The sequence below is a fragment of the Harpegnathos saltator genome, unplaced genomic scaffold, assembly GCF_003227715.2.
Source record: "Harpegnathos saltator strain DR-91 unplaced genomic scaffold, Hsal_v8.6 scaffold573, whole genome shotgun sequence".
Taxonomy (NCBI): Eukaryota; Metazoa; Arthropoda; class Insecta; order Hymenoptera; family Formicidae; genus Harpegnathos; species Harpegnathos saltator.
In genome coordinates, this window is record NW_020230397.1 from 25137 (window position 1) to 46533 (window position 21397).

The 21397-nt window shown below is 38.4% G+C and overlaps 1 protein-coding gene across 2 annotated transcripts in view; it reads left to right on the forward strand.

Annotated features, from left to right (window-relative positions):
- Positions 1–21397, forward strand: part of LOC105189404 (zinc transporter foi) — a 31106-nt gene that overhangs the window by 1934 nt on the left and 7775 nt on the right. For both annotated transcript variants that reach the window (XM_011151473.3, XM_011151477.3), the window contains exons 2-7: positions 14958–15670; positions 16063–16127; positions 18014–18272; positions 19232–19401; positions 19494–19721; positions 19801–19930. In XM_011151473.3, coding sequence (XP_011149775.1) covers positions 14971–15670; positions 16063–16127; positions 18014–18272; positions 19232–19401; positions 19494–19721; positions 19801–19930 — 1552 coding nt within the window. In that variant the 5' untranslated portion in view covers positions 14958–14970. The remainder of the gene's footprint in view (positions 1–14957; positions 15671–16062; positions 16128–18013; positions 18273–19231; positions 19402–19493; positions 19722–19800; positions 19931–21397) is intronic.

Genomic DNA, 21397 nt, shown 5'->3' on the forward strand with positions numbered 1-21397 from the left:
AAATGGTTAGCGAGATATTATAAGTTGAATAAGTATTATAAGTTGAAAAAGTTATCAAGTTTTCCTTAAATATCTCAAAAAATATTAGACAAATGAAAATATATTTCAGACAAAAGTTGTTAAAATTAATTGGTAGAAAAATATAATAAAAAATTGAGGTTTTCATCTAAAAAAAAGTAATGATCAGCAGTGAATATTTCAAAAGTGGCGCCATTTGTAAACAAAATGATACAGTTATTTTATGTTTCCTTTGAAACCATACAACTTTTGTCTGAAACGTTTCTTAATATCTTTCATATTTTTCGAGATTTTTGTCTGCCTCGTTTAAAATGAGACATTCTGTATGTAGGTTCATTTTCAATAACAAAGAACTGTACCAGAAGATTTTTCGCGACTTAGAAAAAGATCCTGTAGATTCAACTGAAATAGGAATATACGCATTCACATGTAAGATAATTTTGAATTTAGATAAAGCAGATAGGTTAGGTTAGGTTAAGTTAAGTTAGGATCGACGAGCCCAATTAAACGATCTTTCAGTTCTCGGTCTAAAAAATACCCGTTTAAAAGAAGCATCCACTTCCGTTCGAAATAAGCCAAGTTGATTTTGAAGTGATCTTGGAAACCGTTACCTAAAAACATTTCTATAGCGTCAACTTGTATACCTCCCTTCAGGAACTGCAATTTTTGTTTGAAACAGTTTTCTTTAGAAACAATATTCTCGAAGATAAAAACTTGTGACGCTTATTCTCTTCACGCTGTATGTCAAGGTCAAATTCATCGGCGAGATTTGTGTTCCTTAATATTATAATTGCCTAAAAAACTTCAACATTCAAGTCGCCAAATATCCTTTCTTCTTTTTTTTTATCCAAAAAGAGCCTGCATTTATAAAGTTTGAGCCAGTTCGGAGCACGGAGACGTTTTCGGAAGTTTCTCACCGCTGATTTTGCCGGATAAAGTGACGCACTCCAGGCGATTTTGAAAACACAATTTGCTCCGGACGCCTAGGTCCTGATACCGCAGTTTTCATACTTAAATAAATAAGATAAATAAATAAATAAGATTGTCGTTATCATTATCTTGAATGTAACGTCCGTCTGAGAACGCGTACTACTTCTGCGTATTTCCGTCTCTTTCTTCCTTGCAATGTTTCTGACGTTTTTTCTCTCTGTTTCTCTGACGATCTTTTCTTCCAATTTCTTCATTTCTTCCGTACCCAGAACGCAGTTGCTTTTACGCATACAACGTTAATCGGGAATAACGCTTAGGGCCGGTTTTTCAATAATGATTTGAACTTAGATTGAAGTTTAAACTCTGTTCAAAAGTATTAGACTGTTTTTCAATGGATAGATCAGAATAAAACGTAGTTTAAAGTATAGTTTAACTAAATTGTGAATGATGACCGCTTAAACTTCGTTTAATGGATTAATAAACGTCGTTGCATACACACACACACACATAATAAAGTATCTCTATTATTATATTTAAAATAATATTGTTAAATATTTGTAAAAGTATAAAATATTTGTTACGATGTTTGATGAAGAATACTATGAAGAGAGTGAAGATGAGGATGTTTCAGGGTATATAAAATATTCAGGGTATATATCAACATGAGAAAATATCATGTTGTAAGGTGAAGACCAAATCATTCTGAAACTTGGGATGAAAAAGAATTTCTTCAGAGATTTCGCTTATCCAAAGTTGCAGTTTATATGTTAATAAAAAAAATTCAAGATGCTGTTTAATCACCAACTGAAAGGTATTAATATATATCATGTAAATTAAATGACATATATAGAATATTTTTCAATTATATTATTTTTAACTAATTAACTAGTTGCAAAATATGGTGTTTACTAATAATGAATATTATACGAATAGTATAAAATTTATTTATACTGTATTTCTTCAAAAATCACAAGCTCTTTCAGTATGTACGAAACGATATTGCTAACATTAATATTTGGTGCTAGTGGATCTTTTTTGATAAGTGTAAATGTTTTTGTTGGTGTTCATAAAAGTACAGCGAGTAAAGTAATTAATAAAGTTTCAAGGGCAATTGCTCAACTTAGACCTGCATATGTAAAATACAGAAATATCGAATACAGAAGATGTTCAAAGACTTCATGAAAAGTTTTACAATATTGCAAGATTCCCACACTGAGAAAAAATTATACTAAAATTAAACAAATCTTTGTTCGAATATGACTGTGAATACATTTATTTAAATTAAACAATTATTTCCTAAAATTCAAGCAAAAAGTTTACATTCAGAGAGAGAACCTCTGTATTTTATTTTAAAAATTAGTCGCTTAACTTGAATAAATGTATTCACAGTCGTATTTGAACAAAGATTTGTTTAATTTTAATACAATTTTTCGCAGGTTGTGTAGGTGCCTTAAACTGCACTCATATTAGAATTAAATTTTCACGTATCCAAAAGTGACCCGCACAGCGAAGACTTTTCGTTACCAACTTAAGAACAACAAAGGTTTATCTAAACTGTCTTCAGCGTATGCTTGAAAAACACATGAGATGTAAAAGCAAGTTTACGGATCAAAGAAGGATCAGATATAATCTTTAGTTTAAACCACGATTGAAAAACCGGCCCTTTTAATGTTATTCGCTGGCCGACGCGAGCGTAACGTTTGGTAACAGCGACGGATCGTTTTAATTGAGCGAGAGGAGACATTGATGAGATCACGGTACAAATCAATTGACTTATTAACGACTACATTGAGCGGATCGAGTAAACCGACAGAAGAATAACTGGGGAACCGTCTTCGCTTCGCGCCGATGGAATGCGGCTAGACAATGCGAAGGCAGATGGAAATTCGGTGGGAATTTAATTTTGCGACATCCGTGTTAGCTGCCACTTTATATAATTTGGTAACGGCGCAATTATTCTCTCTTAACAACGTTGCATGAACCGCCGAATTTTGGTGACAGTTGCCAAAGTGTGTGACAGTTGTCAAATATGTTGTTAATTTTGGAGGGACAGAAAGTAGATCTTGTTTCGCGATTTTACATCACTTGAACGCTGGGGCAACTTCGTCGTCTGATTTTATCATGCTTAACGAGGAGTAAAAAACTTCTTCCCTCCCCTGACGTATCTTACAATAACGACTTGCAACACCTTAAAAGTCACATTTTGAAAATTCGATTGCGTCGACTTACGGATATGAAAATTGTTTCACGTCTTTTTAGATGCTGTCTCAGGTGACACAAGACGTCCCAGAATCGTCTCAGATATATTCAGGATGTCCCAGAAATTATCTACAGACCGTCAAGTTGCTAACTCGGAATAGTGTCTGACATAATATTAGTTTCAGGGACTGAATATGATCAAATAGCTGCTGTAACTCGTACAATGCTCTAAATGAGAGAATATTAATAAGAATCTTAATTGTAAAGAAGATATTTCTGCGTTATCAACGTGTAAGTTGAAGAAATCGCATATTTTTGGGAGCAAGAATTTTTAATAGAGTGCACAAAACAGTTAGAAAAATAAACTTGTATACTTTGTGCTCTATTTTAACAAAAAAGAAATGCCTGATTTATTCTTACAATTGGAAAGAGAGAAATTAATTTTATGAATGACTCATTATGTTATCTTGTGAGCATTAGTAAAGTTAAGAGATCTTTACTTTTCATTATATTGACAAACGAAGTAATTAATTATTTTATAAAATGTTTAAGTTCATGGGGATAATTATTCGTGTATTGTAACTAAAATTTTAGGATACAAGAGAATATTTTTATTTATCTCATACCGGAATTTTGATTGTTCTTATTTAATTCTTTGGCACATTTTTCTACCCGACGGATTTTTGTGAAATCTTGCATTTCTATGTTTCTTCACTTGCTGACTACAACTCTGAAATTAAATTTCAAAAGTTTAAAATGATAGATCTATATACAGAACATAAATTAGTGCAAGTCTGAATAAATGAAGGTTGTTAATTACAGATTTCTTGTCAGATTTATAAAATTAGTAAAATTCACTCAAATAATTTGTTTATGAAAAAAATGTGTACGAAAAATTCTGGAAAAGATATATGTTATATTTTGACGCGTGAAGAATATTCAGTAAAATTTTCAGCCTCTAATCTCAAATATTTTCCAAGGGATTAAATTTCTTTTTAAGAATCTTTTTTTTCAACTTTATCTGTTTATAAATAATTAAAAATGAACAGTCGGATGTAACAGCCGTGGGAAACGTATAAAGTAATAAGTGTTGATATATCAGTAAACTGTGAGATCATATTTATTTTTATTCTCATACTTATTTCTCACATTTATCATTATACTTATTTTCATTAAACTGTAAACAATAAAAATCGTAAAAATGAAAGAGAAGAAAAATAAATGGCAATTATATGTTTTTTTCACTGCCACGCAAAAGCTCGAAGATAAAAATGATAAAAATTAGTCGACAGAGTCAGGAACGTGTCCAGACATTAGGCAGTTTCATCTCATTGTGATTACGTCGCATTGTGATGTTGAAGAAAGAGAGGATATCAGTCGAGAGAAGGAGAGTTTATGTGTGACAAAAAGAGTCCTCAGCATTGTTTGCCCGTCACATCGTCTAACGACGCATAACGATCGCGAAGAACCGTTCGCGGATTTCCGCGTAAATGAGACGCGTGCGCGCGCGCGTTACCTTTTAAAGAGGCGAGACGGGAGGCGCGAAATGAATGCGACGCGCGGGTATCGTTAGCGGCGGAAAGATTGCGATACCTTCGCCTCGATGAGCTTGAAAACGCAGCCGCGGTGTCTGGTGGCAAAATTGATCGTCTGCGAATTACCGAGAAACAATTCTCCCGTCGCGTACGTAGCGCGTTGCTAACCATTTTCGCTACTAATCAGCGGGAGAAAAATTTCAATCGATGTCCTTTCGTTCCTCCATCAAGACACGACATAATGGGGACTGGCCAATTTCTCGATTTTCTGGGTAATCCTTGCCGTTTTTGTCCTCAAATTTACGAACTTGTACTTTTTATATACTCAAAAGAAAATGTTCTATTTGTAAAATGATTTTTTCCATAGTCTCATATCCTGAGTGAAGCCTTTTATAGAAAAAGGATTCCTCTTTCGATAAAGCGATTCAAGTGAATCATTCATCTCAAATTTATTAAATATTCTTAAAAAAGGATAAAATAATCTATGTATAAGAGGAAGTTTATTAAAATTATTATTAAAATCAATAAGATTCGCATTATACATGTAACAGATAATCCGTTTAACTTTAAGAATAATGTGTTTATAATATTTTCCTCTTAATCTTAGAGCAGGGGTTCCCAACCGGGGGTGCGGAAAAATATTCTTGGGGGTGCAAGGAAAAGTGATTGTAATTAATAATGATTAAGATGAATTCTGGAATAATCTGGCATTTTTACTATCAAATTAAAAAAGATATTATTAAAATTATATATTTTTTACATATCTGTAAGTACATTATCTGTACGTATATATTCATTACGCGAATCATTATGCGAAGTACTTGGTACTATGAATAATAATTTTATAATTAATTAAAAATATAATTAAAATGATAGTTAATTTCTATAAAACAATACTATGTAATAATAAATAGTTATAAATCAACTAATTTTTACCATAAAACATATGAATAATATTTTTTTTGTAGTGTGTGCTAAGGTTCATTAATAAATTTTCAGGGGTGCGAAATACGAAAAAAGATTGGGAAATCCTGTTTTAGAGGAAATCCTCTTGAAGCCACATATAAGAATAAAATCCTCTGAAGTTTAGATGATTCCGCTTTTTCTGAGATTACTTATTCTTTTTTTGGGTACGAAACGATTAATTAATTTGTTTGTCAATATAAGTAGAAGTAGAAATCTCCCTTGACTCTTCAGGGGGAAGCAACGCTTCGTCTTTTCGAGCGACGACCTGATGATGGCGTTATTCTTCTCATTAGGAACGGTCACATCGTTATCTTCATTTTGCGCACGTTGAACACTCGCACGCGGAACGGCCGGCAATAAATCGCGAAGGAAAGGACTTGAAAACTCGGTGCAGCTTCGGTCGTTGCTTCTCGAGTGACGATAACGTTCCCTGCTGTGTAACGAGTTACCATTTCTCTTTCTTGAGGGAGAAACTTGAAGAAGGCTCTCTTCGACGGCACTTCCCGAGCCGGCCAACCGCTTCGTCCTGCCTGCGACTGTCGCTCGCTATGCGACGTAGTTCGGACGTAGTTGGATCGTCATCTCATGGGGTGGTAACGTTGATCGTTACTTTATATTTAGCCGGTCCAGCTATAGGTCTTATTATGATGCGCGCGAGAGAAATGCGTTTGTGTATATACGGCGTTTCTTAAGTGCTGCGCAATATTTCAGGAGCTGACCTTTCGGGAGCTGATTTTATGAGGAAAAGTTCACACGCGTGCGCGCCCTGAAAGGGCTCGCTTCAGGTTGTTGACGATTCCGCGAGATTGTCGTTTTTCCTTCTCGGCAACTCCTAGGCAAAAACAGGTTTCTTTCGCAAATCGAGGCTAATCAGCGGGGTGGGGGTGTATTACCTTCATCTTTTTTTTTACCTTCATTACAGTCGCCGTTTCGTAAAAAGGCAGTAGTGGAAACGGAGTTTGAGATATTTCCAATATCTCAAAATATCTGCAAATATCAGGAGTGTGATTTAGTTCTGAGGGTTCCGCAAGAAATATCAGCTTTGTCGAAGACATTCCGATCATGGCTATTGTTTCTCAATGCTTTAACCCATTAATGACGGTTGGGACAGAAATTTCGCGTTGATTTCACTGTTATGAATTTTTATGGAAATGCTCGAAAATTTTAATCCAAAGTACATTATTAGGGGTTTTCGAGGCCGCTCTTTCTGAATCCGCTACAAGAATCATAAAAAAGTGAGTGTTTGTATTGATTTACGGTTTTTTTCCAAAAAATGCGATTTTTTCTCGTCAATTTTTTTTTAATTATGGATTTCATTTTGATAAAAATGTTGAATATTACTGAAAAGTATTCCAATCGTGTCCTCGAGACTTGTAATTTCAAAAATACATATCTGGACGTAAAATTTTCTGTACTTTTCAAATCTGTAATAAAAAATATAAGTTTTGCACCAAAAAATCAACGTTGAGTCCCATTAAGCCCAAAAAGTGTATCGGACCCAAATTTTGCGCTTACCACGTGAAAGAACTCGATCAACAGGACAACTTTTATTTTGAATAATTTTTCATAAAAATGCACTCATAATGAGTTATTCGACTGAGTTCCCAAGGATCCGGCGATATCTATGGTGATACATGCATATGGTCGCCATATTGAAATTATTAAATTGCAAAAAATTTCAGAACCATATATATTTTAAGTACAAGTCTTGAGGACATAATTGGGAGTACTTTTCAGTAATATTCAACATTTTTATCAAGATGAAATCCATGATTTAAAAAAAAATTGACAAGAAAAAATCGCATTTTTTGGAAAAAAACCGTAAATCAATACAAACATTCACTTTTTTATGATTCTCGCAGCGGATTCGGGAAGAGCGACCTCGAAAACCCCTAATAATATACTTTGGATTAAAATTTTCGAGCATTTTCATAAAAATTCATACAACATTGAAATCAACGCGAAATTTCTGTCCCAGCCGGCATTAATGGGTTAATATTAATCCACGATATTTAGTCATTTATTAACAATAGACAATAGACAAATACTGATCCTAAAAATGGAGCTTCCTAAAGAGCATCTTCGACACGCGTTGCTTTTGTTTTTTAATCAGAAGAAATCGGCGGCTGAAGGTCATAGAATTCCGATAGAAACTTATGGTGATGTCGCTTCATCAATTAAGATAAGTGAGTATTGGTTTAAACGATTCAAAAGTGGTGATTTCAATGTTAACGAAAACGATCGCTCGGAACAAGCAAAAAAGCTTGAAAATGCAGATTTGCAAGCATTGTTGGACGACAATCCAGCGCACAATCCACTTCGGAACTTGCCGGAGCATTAAATGTTGATCGTACAACAATTATTAAACGTTTGCATGATATGGGAAAGATTCACAAAGAAGAAAAATAGGTACCACCGGAAAATGCCATCGCGAACCGGTTGAACATTTGTGTTTCGTCGATCGCCAGACGAAAGATGAAGAGTTTTTTGCATCGAATTGTTACTGCGGATGAAACATTGATTTATTGGGTCTATGCATAATTCCGTGGCGAAATTCCGACAGTTGTCGTTCGCAGTTGTTTTTCCGCTCGCACATGTGTCAAACATATGAAGTGTCGTACATTAAGTGAAAGCTGAAATTTGTGCCGACATTTTAAGAAAATATTCATCGAGATCCGTGACGTATACGTGAAGTTTAATTATATTTTGAACGTGGAAAGAAAAAATGTATATTTTCGGTGCATTTCGCTTTTTTATTTCCGAAAAGGCAAAAACGCGTCGCAAACTCACAAAAAGATATGCGCCACGTATGGAGACAATACTGTAAGCGAAAGTGTGTGTCAGAAGTGATTTGCGAAATTTCGTTGCGAAGATTTTGATCTCCAAAATACTCCTCGCTCTGGCCAGTCACTACTAATGTCGATTAAATCAAGGCTTTAATCGACTCCGACCGACATTTGACGACTATAGAGATCGGACATAACTTCAACATTCATCAATCAACTGTTTCGAGACATTTACGGAAACTTAGGATGGTAAACAAAGCTTGATGTTTGGGTGCCGCACGAACTGAGCAGAAAGAATTTAATGGACCGAATTTCAGCTCGCAATTTGCTGCTCAAACGCCATTAAAACGAACCATTTTTAAAGCGGATGATCACTGGCGATAAAAAGTGGATTGTCTACAACAATGTCAGTCGAAAAAGATCATGGTCGAAGCGCGGGGAGTCTGCACAGACGGTCGCAAAGGCTGGATTACACCCGAAGAAGGTCATGGTCTGTATCTGGTGGGATTGGAAAGGAATCGTTTATTATGAGATGCTGTCATCCAACAAAACGATTGATTCGACCAAGTACTGCTCACAACTGGTCAAATTAAAGCGAGCAATCGATCAGAAGCGGCCCGAATTGCCAAACAGAAAGGACGTTGTGTTCCACCAGGACAACGCTAGACCATACGTTTCTTTGATGACCCGGCAAAAGTTATTGCGGCTTGGGTGGGATGTTTTGGTGCATCCACCGTATAGTCCGGACCTTGCACCTTCAGACTATCACTTGTTCCGGGCGTTACAGAACAATTTGAATAATAAGACCTTCAGTTTCCTGGACGTCCTCAAAAACCACTTGGATGACTTCTTTGCCCAAAGATCTCAGGACTTCTATGAAAGAGAGATAATGAAGCTCATGGAGAGATGGCGGAAAGTCATTGAACAGAATGGAACATTTTAGTTGATTAAAATCGTTTTTTTTACTAAATATTTTGCGTTTGAAATTTATTCGATTTTCGCTACGGAATTATGCATAGACTAATATTTCGATAATCCCAAACGAAAAAAATCATGGGTTGATCCAGGCCAAGCAGCAACATCCACTTCGAGATGCAATATTCAAAGGTTCAAAGGTTAAATCCGAATGGAACTGTCACCGCTGATCGTTATCGACGACAATTATACAAATTAAAGCGAGCATTGGACGAAAAACACGATCACCAATAGCGAGTAAATGACGCAAAGTGATCCTTCTTCACGACAATCTCGATCTCACGTTGCATTATCAGTGGAGAAAAACGCTATTAGTGCTGGAATGGCAAATCTTATCGCACTCTGCGTATTCTTCAGACATTGCTCCGTCCGATCATTACTTGTTCCGGCCGATGCAACATGTTCTAGAGGATACATACTTTCGTAACTTCGAACAAGTGCGAAAATTTGTTGAAAATTGGATCAACTCCAAAGAAGAATCTTCTTATCGTCGCGGAATCCATATCTTGCCAGGAAGATGGAAAAAAGTTGTAGAAAAACGAAGGAAAATATTTTCATCAAGGTAGTCGCTCATTATATATCTTGTTGAAGTAAATCAGTTTTTGAGAAGAAAAGCTCAAAACTACCATAAATCGCACCCTCAATACTTGCTGAATTAACGGCTTTATCGAAATTTACCGAGAGTACTTTTCCAAAGGTAATTAATCAAGTAGGAAGAATCTCGTGTAAGGTAACTCGATTTCGTCCATCGGAATTCGACAGCCAGTACCACAAAAATTTTGATCCTACGCTAGTGGCTTTTCACAAAACGGCGATTGTAGATAAGTAACAAAGGTAACACCCGGTTTATTAGCCCGGGTTTGAACAAGAAATCCCCTTTCATGTAGGAGTTGTTAAGAGCGAACAATGTTTTAATAACATGCATCTTTGAAGTGAGATTGCATGTTTGTATAGACTTTTTTTTCACAAAATGACCTCAGAAATCAACGCCTAAAATATCAGAGAGCACTCTGGGGATACCCTGAAGATTAACCAGACGCGCTTTACGCGAGATACCAATATGGCAGTGTACGTATCCAAGTTCTCCGGTAGATTGCTTATCAATAAATATGTCAGATAAATATATCCGCGTATATCTTGAAGAAGAAACGTGAAAGATGACCCGCCCTGTCGATGTTTGTTTGCACAAGTCTCGAAATCCACGGAAACACTTCGAGATATCGGGAGTCCATCGAGAGTGCGTAGGGTCTCGCTTGTATCGATTCGAGCATTATTCAATCATTATAATCGACACATTGACCGTGGTTAATTTTTATTGATCACACAAGAAAGTCTCTAATCTCGGCGGTTACGTGATCGAGGATGAATATAATCCGCGTGCATCCTCGGGTACAGCCGATGTTTTAGACGCAGATTATCATTAACGTATCATCAATGTTTATCGCACATGCCATCTCGGAAGTTTTACAAATCCGGAATTGCGAAAGTCGAAGGGAGAGAAAGGAGGAGCTCGCGCCTCATCAGTTCACCTACTCTTTAAAATATCGTCCAGTCGCCGCAATTGATGCGTAAACACTTGCTCGTTATCCTGACTAGTTTGACAAACCTGAAAATTGAACGCTGGTCTCCGCGAGGAGGAAGGACACGCTTTACTTACTCGCGGCCGATTTGCGAGGAAAAAACTTGCGCTTGTTATGCGACGCCCCGTCGCTGTTATTATTACTCTTGTTATTATTAGTGCTTTTTCTACTCGCTCCTTATCCGGTATGTGATTCTTTTTTCCTCGCCGACCTTGTAATAATTTATTTTTATCATATGGGTCAGTATTCGCGCGCGCGCGACACGAATGCACGGAGGCGGAACGGAAGCAGAAGGGAGGTCGGGCAATTTTCTAAATATTCGCCTTATGGCCCGATTCGTCGTCGATTTATAAAGGTACGCGCGCCTTATCGAGGCGCGCTTAAACGTATCTTGACGTTCGCGTGGGACCAGCGTGGGCGCCAAGCGCGACTTTAATTAATCGTAATGAGGCTCTCGCGACTCGGGAATACGATCATCATGTGAGTAGTTTTTCAATCGACCTCGACTTCAGTACCTCGCGATTCTTCCGCGAAAAAATATCACGCCCGAATATACTCGTAAATTTTTTAACTACTCTTATCAACTTTGAATTGATAGAGACTCAATATACAGGATGTCCGGGATCTTTTGCGAACGAAAAATTGTGAAGATTAATCAGATCAAACTGAAAAGAAATGTCCAATGTCATTTTGCAAAAATTTCGCAATAGTCATTAAGTTATTAATTTTAAAATTTAAAATTAAGTTATTAATTGAAAATGACCACATCTAGAGGCTCTTTTAATTGATAACTCGAAAATTTGCGTTATTTGCAAAATGATAAACGACTTTTTGTTATTGAAAAATCATACACCATTTTGCAAAAATTGCAATAATTAGTTATGATTGATGTTTAATTCTTAATGAATGGAAATGAACCTCTCTTTTAATTGATAACTCGAAAATTTGCGTACTTATTTGCAAAATGATAAAGGACTTTTTTTTCCAGAATGACCTAAGCTACAATTATATGACGGCTATTGTGTGTAGCAATAGAGTATATTGAACTTTGAATTCTGAACCTCGAACCTGTTGCTAGGCACAATAACCGTCATATAATTATATGTTAGATCATTCTGAACAAAAAAATCCTTTATCATTTTGCATATGTGGTCATTTTTAATTATTGTAATCAAGATGTGATCATTTTTAATTATTAATTACTATCTTTTAATAACTATCGCAATTTCTGCAAAATGATATATGACTTTTCTTCTCAGTTTGATCTAATTAATCTTCACAATTTTCATTTCCAAAAGAACACCCTGTATATTGAATAAAATATCGCATAACTTTTATTTTTAATAAGATCTTTAAAATCTTCATTACAGCACTTTTGATTTAGCACCTTGAAGAATATTTTAATATTGTACTAAAATTTTGAAATTTAAGGGGTGGTAATATCGATTTATTAATGTTATACATATATCGCACTAAACATACATACGCACACATTAAAAATTTAGACCAAGAAATAAATTAAAAATTAACAAAGAGTTATATTTCGTTGCATAATGAAAATTTAATACAGTTAATGTTATATACAGGGTGGGGGGTTATAAGTTTGCAATCCGAAGTGTGAAGATAGATTGGGTTAAGACAAACATAAAAGTCCCATATCGTTTTGCGAGATTCGCAATAATTATGGAGTTATTAATGACAGAAATCTGAGGAGTGGGAGTGCGCCGGCATAGATGATTGGAGAAGCGTTGGCAGCTGCTTAAGCCGTAGCGCGGCCCAGTTGATCCAGCAACTGTTGCCGGTGTGCGGCGAGGGGAAAGACAATGCGCTGCTATTCGTTGTTTTATCTCGCCGGACCTACGTCTCGCCGCACGCCGCCAACAGTTGCTATGTCGAGTAGGCCGCGCTGTGGCCTGAGTAGCTGCAACGCTTCTCCAATCATCTATGTCGGCGCGTTCCCATTCCTCAGATTTCTGTCATTAATAACTCGATAATTATTGCAAATCTCGCAAAACGGTATGGGACTTTTATGTTTATCTTAACCTAATCTACCTTCACATTTCGGGTTGTAAACTTATAACACCCCACCCTGTATACTATAGATTTGTAGGTGTCTGTGAAGTTAGCACGACATTCTTTAAATTTAAAAAAAACAATGATAGTTCTAGTAGCACTTTTCATAGTTTCTGATAGAAAATGAAAAGAGTTCCGCATTTTTAATACCAATAGATAGCAAATGGAAAATTGTCATGTCAACTTCGTGAATCTAGCATGACATTTCCTCCTCTAATCTATAAGAAATCAATAAATATCACTGCTTTTAGCAAGAGTTCCCGTTAGTTCTAATCGAGTTTTATCTTTGTATGCAATTAAAATAAAACAAATTTCAATAATTACGTTATTTACATAAACAACGTATTATATTGCACCTAGCACGACACTCGGAGAAAAAATGTTGTGCTGATCATTTCTAGCGCATTTTTCGATATATATCGACAGTTCTACATGAGTTCTAACAACTACGATAATTTTTAGGCAGAATTTTAGTAGCTGGTTATTTTTAAATAATTTTTTAATTTTCGGACTTAGCACGCGCGACACTATATACATCATAATTAACCAAAACAGAGGCAGATATAAGGATACAATTTTGAAAATTTTCATCATAGTGAATCAAAGTAGATATCAAAGTTAATGATTTTCTACAATATATCTTCTTGCTCCATCAATACAAGAAAAAATCATTCTATCAAATCAGTCTCGAAAGAATTTGACATAAAAATAATCATAGTTGTTAGAACTCATGTAGAACTGTCGATATGTATCGAAAAATGCGCTAGAAATGATCAGCATGACACTTTTTCTCCGAGTGTCATGCTAGGTACAATACACGTTGTTTATGTAAATAACGTAATCTCTAAAATTTTTTATTTTAATTACATACAGAGATGGAACTCGATTAGAACTAACGGGAACTCTTGCTAAAAGTAGTGATATTTATCGATTTCTTATAGATTAGAAGAGGAAGTGTCGTGCTAGATTCGCGAAGTTAACACGACAATTTTCCATTTGCTATCTTTTAATATTTATATATATTAAAAATACGGAACTCTTTTCATTTTCTAGGAAACTCTAGAACTATGAAAAGTGCTAGAACTATCATTGTTTTTTTAAATTTAAAGAATGTCGTGCCTTCACAGACACGATTTCTAGTACATATCGGAATGCGGCAATAATAAAAATATATTAGCGCTTTTATTCTGAGATTTACATTTTTATGTGAAGTATTCTCCAGTTAAAAAATATTTATTTGATTTTCTATCTATATTTTTTCCGTTCGATATTTTTACCGCTCGAAATTAAAATAATACAAAATGTTCGCGATAGCTTCAAATATCGGTAGATACCTTCACTGACGATTACAGTTATGCGGATCAGGCGTGCGTGTATGTATGTATGTGTACGTGGTTTTATCGCTATCGCCCGTGAAATTTCAAGTAACACGAGCGGAGGAAGAAGAATAAAAGAGTAACTCGCCGAGTACGTCGAGAAAGAGAGGCGGACGTGGGACGGCACGGTCTCATCGCGAGGAAGTCGAGGGAATATTAAAATGCCCTTATCGCAATTATTATTTGATCATTCAAGCCATATTATCTATCTATACCCGGTATTATCATGGGACTCGTTACACACAGATAAATGTTTCCTGCTGCGCGCTCACAGTTGAGCAGCAAACAGCGCGAAGCCAGTCAGTCAGTCAATCAGTTGAGTCGCAAGTGCGGTCGCCAAACTGCAACGCATCAACTCCAGGAAGGGGGAGAGAGCAAAAAAGAGAGAGAGCGAGAGAGAGAGAGAGAGAGAGACACACTCGCGATCGCGATTTCAAAACGCGAGCTGGAGCCGGGCTGGTCGCGCGAGTAGAAAATGCTCACGCCGCGCATTCTTAGAAGCCTGTGTTCCACTTTCAGGAGACTCTTCATCATGTCGCACCACATCGTCACTGTCTGCGTGGTGTGCGTGTTGTGCGCCGCACACGTCCCCTGCTCGGCGCACACGGATCTGTCGGCGCCGGTGCCCAGGGTGCCGGGCAACTCGACGAACCCTGGGAAGCCGGTGAGCCTGGATGCGCAAGGTTACAACATGCTGCGGACGCTGGAGAGGAGGTACAAAGAGCAGCAGCAGGAGGAGGCGACGTCCTCGGCTAGCTTCAGCAGCAGCAGCAGTAGCAAGCGTGACGCCGTGCAGTACAACGAGAAGCGGCGTGTTGTTGAGGGAAACGACGACATCGTCGCGAGCGGCGAGACCTACGTGAAGAAGAAGATTACGAAGGACTTGAAGGGCGGCGGGAGTGCACAGGACGTGAGAACATTGACGGGCGAGAGCGCGTCCGCCGGTGACTCGAGGGAGCTCTCGGAGCGACTCGCGCGGATGAGTCGCGAGCCCGCGGGGATCAGTGAAGACTCACGTGGCGTTCATAGTTTTAGACTGAAGAGGGACGTAGCCGTGGACGAGGGCTACTTCATGAGGAAGATCTTCGAGGCCTACGGAGACGGGACGAGCATAACTATGAGTGGCTTCGAGAAGCTCGTCCGCAAGCTAGGTCTACTAAGGTTGTTGAACGATGTGTCCACGTCGGAGGATGGTGGTAGTGTCGATAGAAGTACGCGTAAGGACCAATTAGGTAATGAACGACGATCGTGCGGAAGAGGAGATTCCTGCGCTTGTCGGCGATCTCGAGAGAGAATCGACAACGAGTCCGTCGGCTCGACACGATCGCCACTACGACGTGCCCGTCTTCTTCTGCCATTTCCATTTCTTTATGTAACGGAGAACTTGTTGATGTATTTACCTAGACGTGGCATGAGAAATGGTCGCTGTCACACACACGACGTCGATCCTTCACGAGGATCGGCGCGTCGCACGTGTGTGATGCGCAGTGGCGAGCGTGTTAATTTGTCTTTTACTTCGTTATCTCTGTGCTTCCTCGATGGAAAGAAGTATGAAATATGCAATAGCCTAGTGGAAAAGTACTTGCTTAATCGACTACGCATAACTCATTTTTACACGTTGCAGGTAGTAATAAGAATTTTGCGAGTAAAGGCCTACAGAATGCAGACGGCACGAGCGGGAAGGAAAAGGTAAGAGAAGAAGTCCCGAGACGGGCTCATCGGGACAGGATTTTTGTCTCCGCGTGTATTCTCTCTAAATCTCCCGGAGTGAAATCTCGCTGAGGATGAGCGAACATTGATCTGAGAGGCAACGGTGAACATACCGCCGCTCGGGACCACAAAGGTGAACGTTTGCGACTCGGACTTGTGGAGTGGATTCCTGATTCGCACAACTGAATGTTTCAGTCGATTACAGTGAATTCATGTCAGTAACGGTAGAACGCATAGACCGCCTTGATGCAACAGCCTGAACATTACTGGGCCCAGGGTTGTCTGAATATTTCGGCGGCACGTGCTGCGTCCACATATTCATGCATCATTCGTGTTCATTATTCAAACAAATGGCGGTGTGATATGTTTTTTTATATGTGATTTCACATTTTGTGTTAGAAAGTTCTCTGTCCAAGTAACATCCGTGATGACGCTGATGTCTGCTCAAATAATGCTGGTCTGTGTATGTCAGACGTACTCTCTTCGATTTTGAATAAGATTGATCGCTCGTAATGAGGATATTCACTTCGCGACTCAGATTGGAAGCGACGACATTAATGAAACAATCGTTGGGAAGCGAATTGTGAAGTTTAGTGTGTCGGGTCTCGGTAAAAACATTTCGGAAGCACAAAGGATTTTGGAGGAAAACGATCCAGCAGGCCCAAGTGTGCAAAGGATTGCCTGCCACGCGGCGCGCGAGCGGGAATTTCTCCAGCTTGTAGAGTGGAAACGCGATGATCTCGAATATGGGTTCTTGATAAAAACCTGATAGCTATCTACTCTAAAAATTGGCAATGGGTATCCACATTTCATCATTTTGTTTATTACATCATCTTTTTCTACCAGTTAATTTTAACAATTTTTGTCTGGAACAGTTTATTAATTGTCTAATATTTATTGCCTAATATAAGGAAAACTTGGCAACTTTTTTGATATTTCGTTATTTGTCGGAAGAAAAAATGGTACTAAACACTTTTGCTCTATTTGGTCTCAAAAATATATTGTTGTATAATAGCGCTTTGACTTTTCTTAATTTGATGATTTTTAAATTTCCAAAGGTCGATAAGTTAACAGAAGTTAGGGCACTATTGTAACAATATATTCTTGAGACCAAATAGAGCAAAAGAGTCTAGTACATTTTTTCTTCCGATAAATGGTTAGCGAGATATCGTAAGTTAGCACGATCATTGCCGTTCACGCGATATCGCGTTATCATTAACAAGTCGCTAACGAGTTTCTATGTGGGATAGCAGCCACAGCGAAACTGCGCGTGATGTTTACATAGGCCACTAGGGAAGGGATCGAACTCTCATGGAGGGGGGATGGCCTCTAGCCATCGTCTGTTGAAAAAAAAAAGAAAAAATAACTTTGGCCACCACACGAAATTCAAATTTTCAGTTTGGCAATGAACGTGTTAAATATCGAAAAGGTTACCAAATTTTCCGTAAATATCTAAAAAAATATTAGTCAAATAAAAAAATGTTTCAGACAAAAGTTGTTCAAATTAATTGGTAGGAAGAGATTGGGGTTCCCATTTAAGAAAAGTTCCTTGCGAATGGATGCATGGGATATGAATATGTTTTTATTCCAAAAAATCCAAAACAGACCAATGAGAATGTCTCGTCATTTCCACAGTACAAAATTTACTCACTTGAAATCTTGAAGACATCACCCATTCAGGAGGAAGGGCAAGTTTTCACGTAATTCTCGGGACATCAAGTTCTTACTCGACCGTGCTGGCAAGCGAAATTTTACTCGGAGAAATTTAGAGAGAATCCTTTATAAAATACTCTTTATAATGGAAGTGATGATAGATGATCACAAGGAGTCGATACTTGACGATAATGACGTGTTTGCAATTTTAGTGTTTAAATAGCCAGGAATTGTTGCGTACTGTTGCTCAAAACACACACTACTCCGCCGCCGGTGATAACAGCACGACATTGCCCGGCTGGCTTTTCGAGCGTGTGTGCCCGGCTCTCGTGTATCAATTGACGGCCGAGTCCAGCTCGGAGAGGAACGGCTGCATACGAGTGCCCGAGAATTACAAATTCGAGGATCACGATCGAGGGGCGGCCGATAAGTTTTACACCGCAGAGGACTTGGCGCGCAACACCATGCAAGGTACACGCGTGATGCGACGTGATCCCAGTAACGAGCAAAGAACGTTGGATCGTCACTTCGAAATGCTGAGACTTGCCCTTTCGATGTCGAAGGAACGTTCCCGGGCTGATTATTTTGAGCTTCGAAAATATCACCGGATGATACGATCTCTTCGAGTACTGCAAACATTGCAGCGACATTTTTGGAAATTTTCCAAGCGCTCGAATGCTGAAGTCATTCGTGATGATGTATCAGGTCGAGTGCGAAAGTTTTGACGGCCTCCTCGAAGATGCGACTGACCTCTCGCGGCGGCACTTGCGAATTCGTAAGTGTATAATCCGTTGGCTGGCGGGAGACAACGGCGATCATTTGCCCAAACAGCGGACATTTTTTAACGTTTTTCAAATATTTATTTTACATTTCTTTTTACATTTTTTCCATTCATTGTACAAGGAATATTTATTTGACGTTATATTTTACATTAATTTTTTATTTAAAATGTTTAAAAAAAAATATTTATTTAACGTTCATTTATTTTATATTAATTCTTCATTTAAAATAATGATTAAGAAAAAATATTTATTTAACGTTTATTTAATACTTATTTTACATTAATAATTCGTTTAAAATTAATGTCAACGTTTTAAAAATATTTTTTTAATGTTTCTTTAATATTCTTAAAAATATTTTTTAAATATTTTTTTTTCGATTGAGTGGTAGAATGAACAACTCGCTTCCGGTCAAGTGACCAGCACCTTTCCATCACGAGATCCGTCAAAGCTGCCGCACTCATCCAACAGCACTCATGCAACATACTGCACGTTAGAAAGCGTTGCTGAATGTCCTTGCAACGACAACGTCCTGTCGAAACGATCTTTCGCTCTGACTGGAATTAGTAGGCTCGTCTCGAGCATAACGATATTCTTATTTTAAAAGAAGGAGGAGGATCTTCACCAATCGTCTTTTCTCACTGATTTCAGTCTGGCTCTATTCGACAATTAGTATTGTTATAATTAGCCTTAGCGGACTACTCGGCGTAGCGGTAATTCCGATTATGGGAAAGACCTATTACAATCATGTGCTGCAGTTTCTAGTCGCCCTGGCCGTAGGTACATTAACCGGCGATGCCTTCATCCACCTATTGCCACATGCAAGTTGTTTTTTCTTTTCTTACTTGAAGCCTCGCGTCTTCACGAAGCGGAGTGACATTTTAACGGTGCGATCATTTTTCTTCTCGCCCAGGCGATGATGTCGCCTCATCATCACGAGCACGACGAGCATCACGAGCACGAGGATGAGCACGAGCATCATCACGGTAGCGGCGCGTTGTCATTCGATCACGAGGCGCTGCACAACCTGAACATGTGGAAAGGGCTGGTAGCGATGATGGGCTTCGTGTTATTCTTCTTCACCGAGAAGGCGCTGACCATGATCGCGGAATGGCGGAAACACCGGCAGCGTCGTAACAAGGTGAGCAAAGAGGCGAGGTAATACGCGGCGTGATGATGCCTTTTGATTGACAAGAAAAAAATAAAAACACACGCTGCAGCTGCCTACACGCGTGCGAGTGATGAGGGAGAGCGATGGCCCGAACAGCAATGTCGTTGGCGAGAAGCTGTGCAAACACAAATATTCGTCGTATCCGTACTGCTACGGTGAGATCGCCAATGACACTCAAGGTAACACCACCAGTTAACCGTCAGTCAACGGCCTTGCCGATTGATCGGCTAATTACATGCTTAATTTTTCTACTTAAATAATGCGTAAACGATGGTGCATTGAACTGTCACGCCATGTGGGCGGCACAACAGTCTGTTGCGCCGCCATTTGTATCCATCTGAAAGAAATTAATGTATTAGGTCAATCGGAAAGTTCCGTCCGTTTTTTGCAAAACGTATAGCTTTATTTAAGAAACAAAATGAAAAAGTACATCAATCAAAATATTGTCCATCGTTAGCGATTACTTTTTTCCATCTTTCGGTCAGCAAACGAATTTCACGGCGAAAGAATGACTCATCTTTGGAGGCTATCCAGTCAGAGATCCATTTTTCGACGTCTTCATAAGAATTGAAGCATTCGTCGAAGCAAGTGCGTGTACCATCGGCCGAAACAAGTAGTGGTCGGAAGGGGCTTAGTCTGTGACTAAGCCGCATGGGGTAAAATTTCCCAGCGAAGTGCTTCTAACGTGCTTCCTTGACAGATTTTGTGACGTGAGGCCGAGCGTTGTCATGAAGCAAAATCACTTTATGCTGTCTCGTTTCATATTCTAGTTGTTTTTCGTGCAATGCTCGGCTCAAACGGATATCATTTGTTCTCTGTAGATATCCCCTGTGACTGTTTGACCACTTTTCAACAGTTCATGGTACAGCACACCCTTCTGATCTCACCAAATACAGAACATTGCCCTCTTTCCGTGGATATTCCGCTTTGGCGTTGATGTTAAGGGTTGGCCGGGATCGCAAATAGTTTCTCGACGTTTGGGATTGTCAAAATAAATTCATTTTTCATCCCCAGTGATGATACGATGTAAAAACCCCTTTCTTTGTTGCCTAGTAAGTAAAATTTCGCAGGTGGTTTTTCACCTTTCAATGTCTCTTGGCTTCAGTTCATATGGGACCCATTTTCCTTCTTTGTAAACCTTTCCTAAGGCTTTCAAACGATCGGAAATGACAGATTGAGCACAATTTAATGCTTCTGCAAGTTACTTTTGCGTTTGGGTCTTCGTCCACCAATGCCTGCAATTCTTCGTCTTCGAATAGTCTTAGCCGTCCAGAACGCTCTTTGCCTTCTACATCAAAATCACCACTTTTAAAGCGTCGAAACCATTCTCTGCATATTTTATCGGAAGGAGTGTTATCACCATAAACTTCTACAAGCATTCGATGAGCTTCAGCAGCTTTGCAGTTTTCTTCCAATTGAAATAAAAGATTAACACTTCGCGCAAGTGACGCTTATTTGGCTAAAATTTCGACATTTTCGATGCAGTAAAAAACAATGTTATTGGTGCAAACGTATATTTTTATGTACTGAATGTTATTGACAGAATGTCAAAACAAACCATTAAGCTTCGTTTAGACATTAAAGGTTAACGACAGTTCTAGCTATAGCTACTTGCCGCTAAATGAACGAAACTTTCCGATTTACCT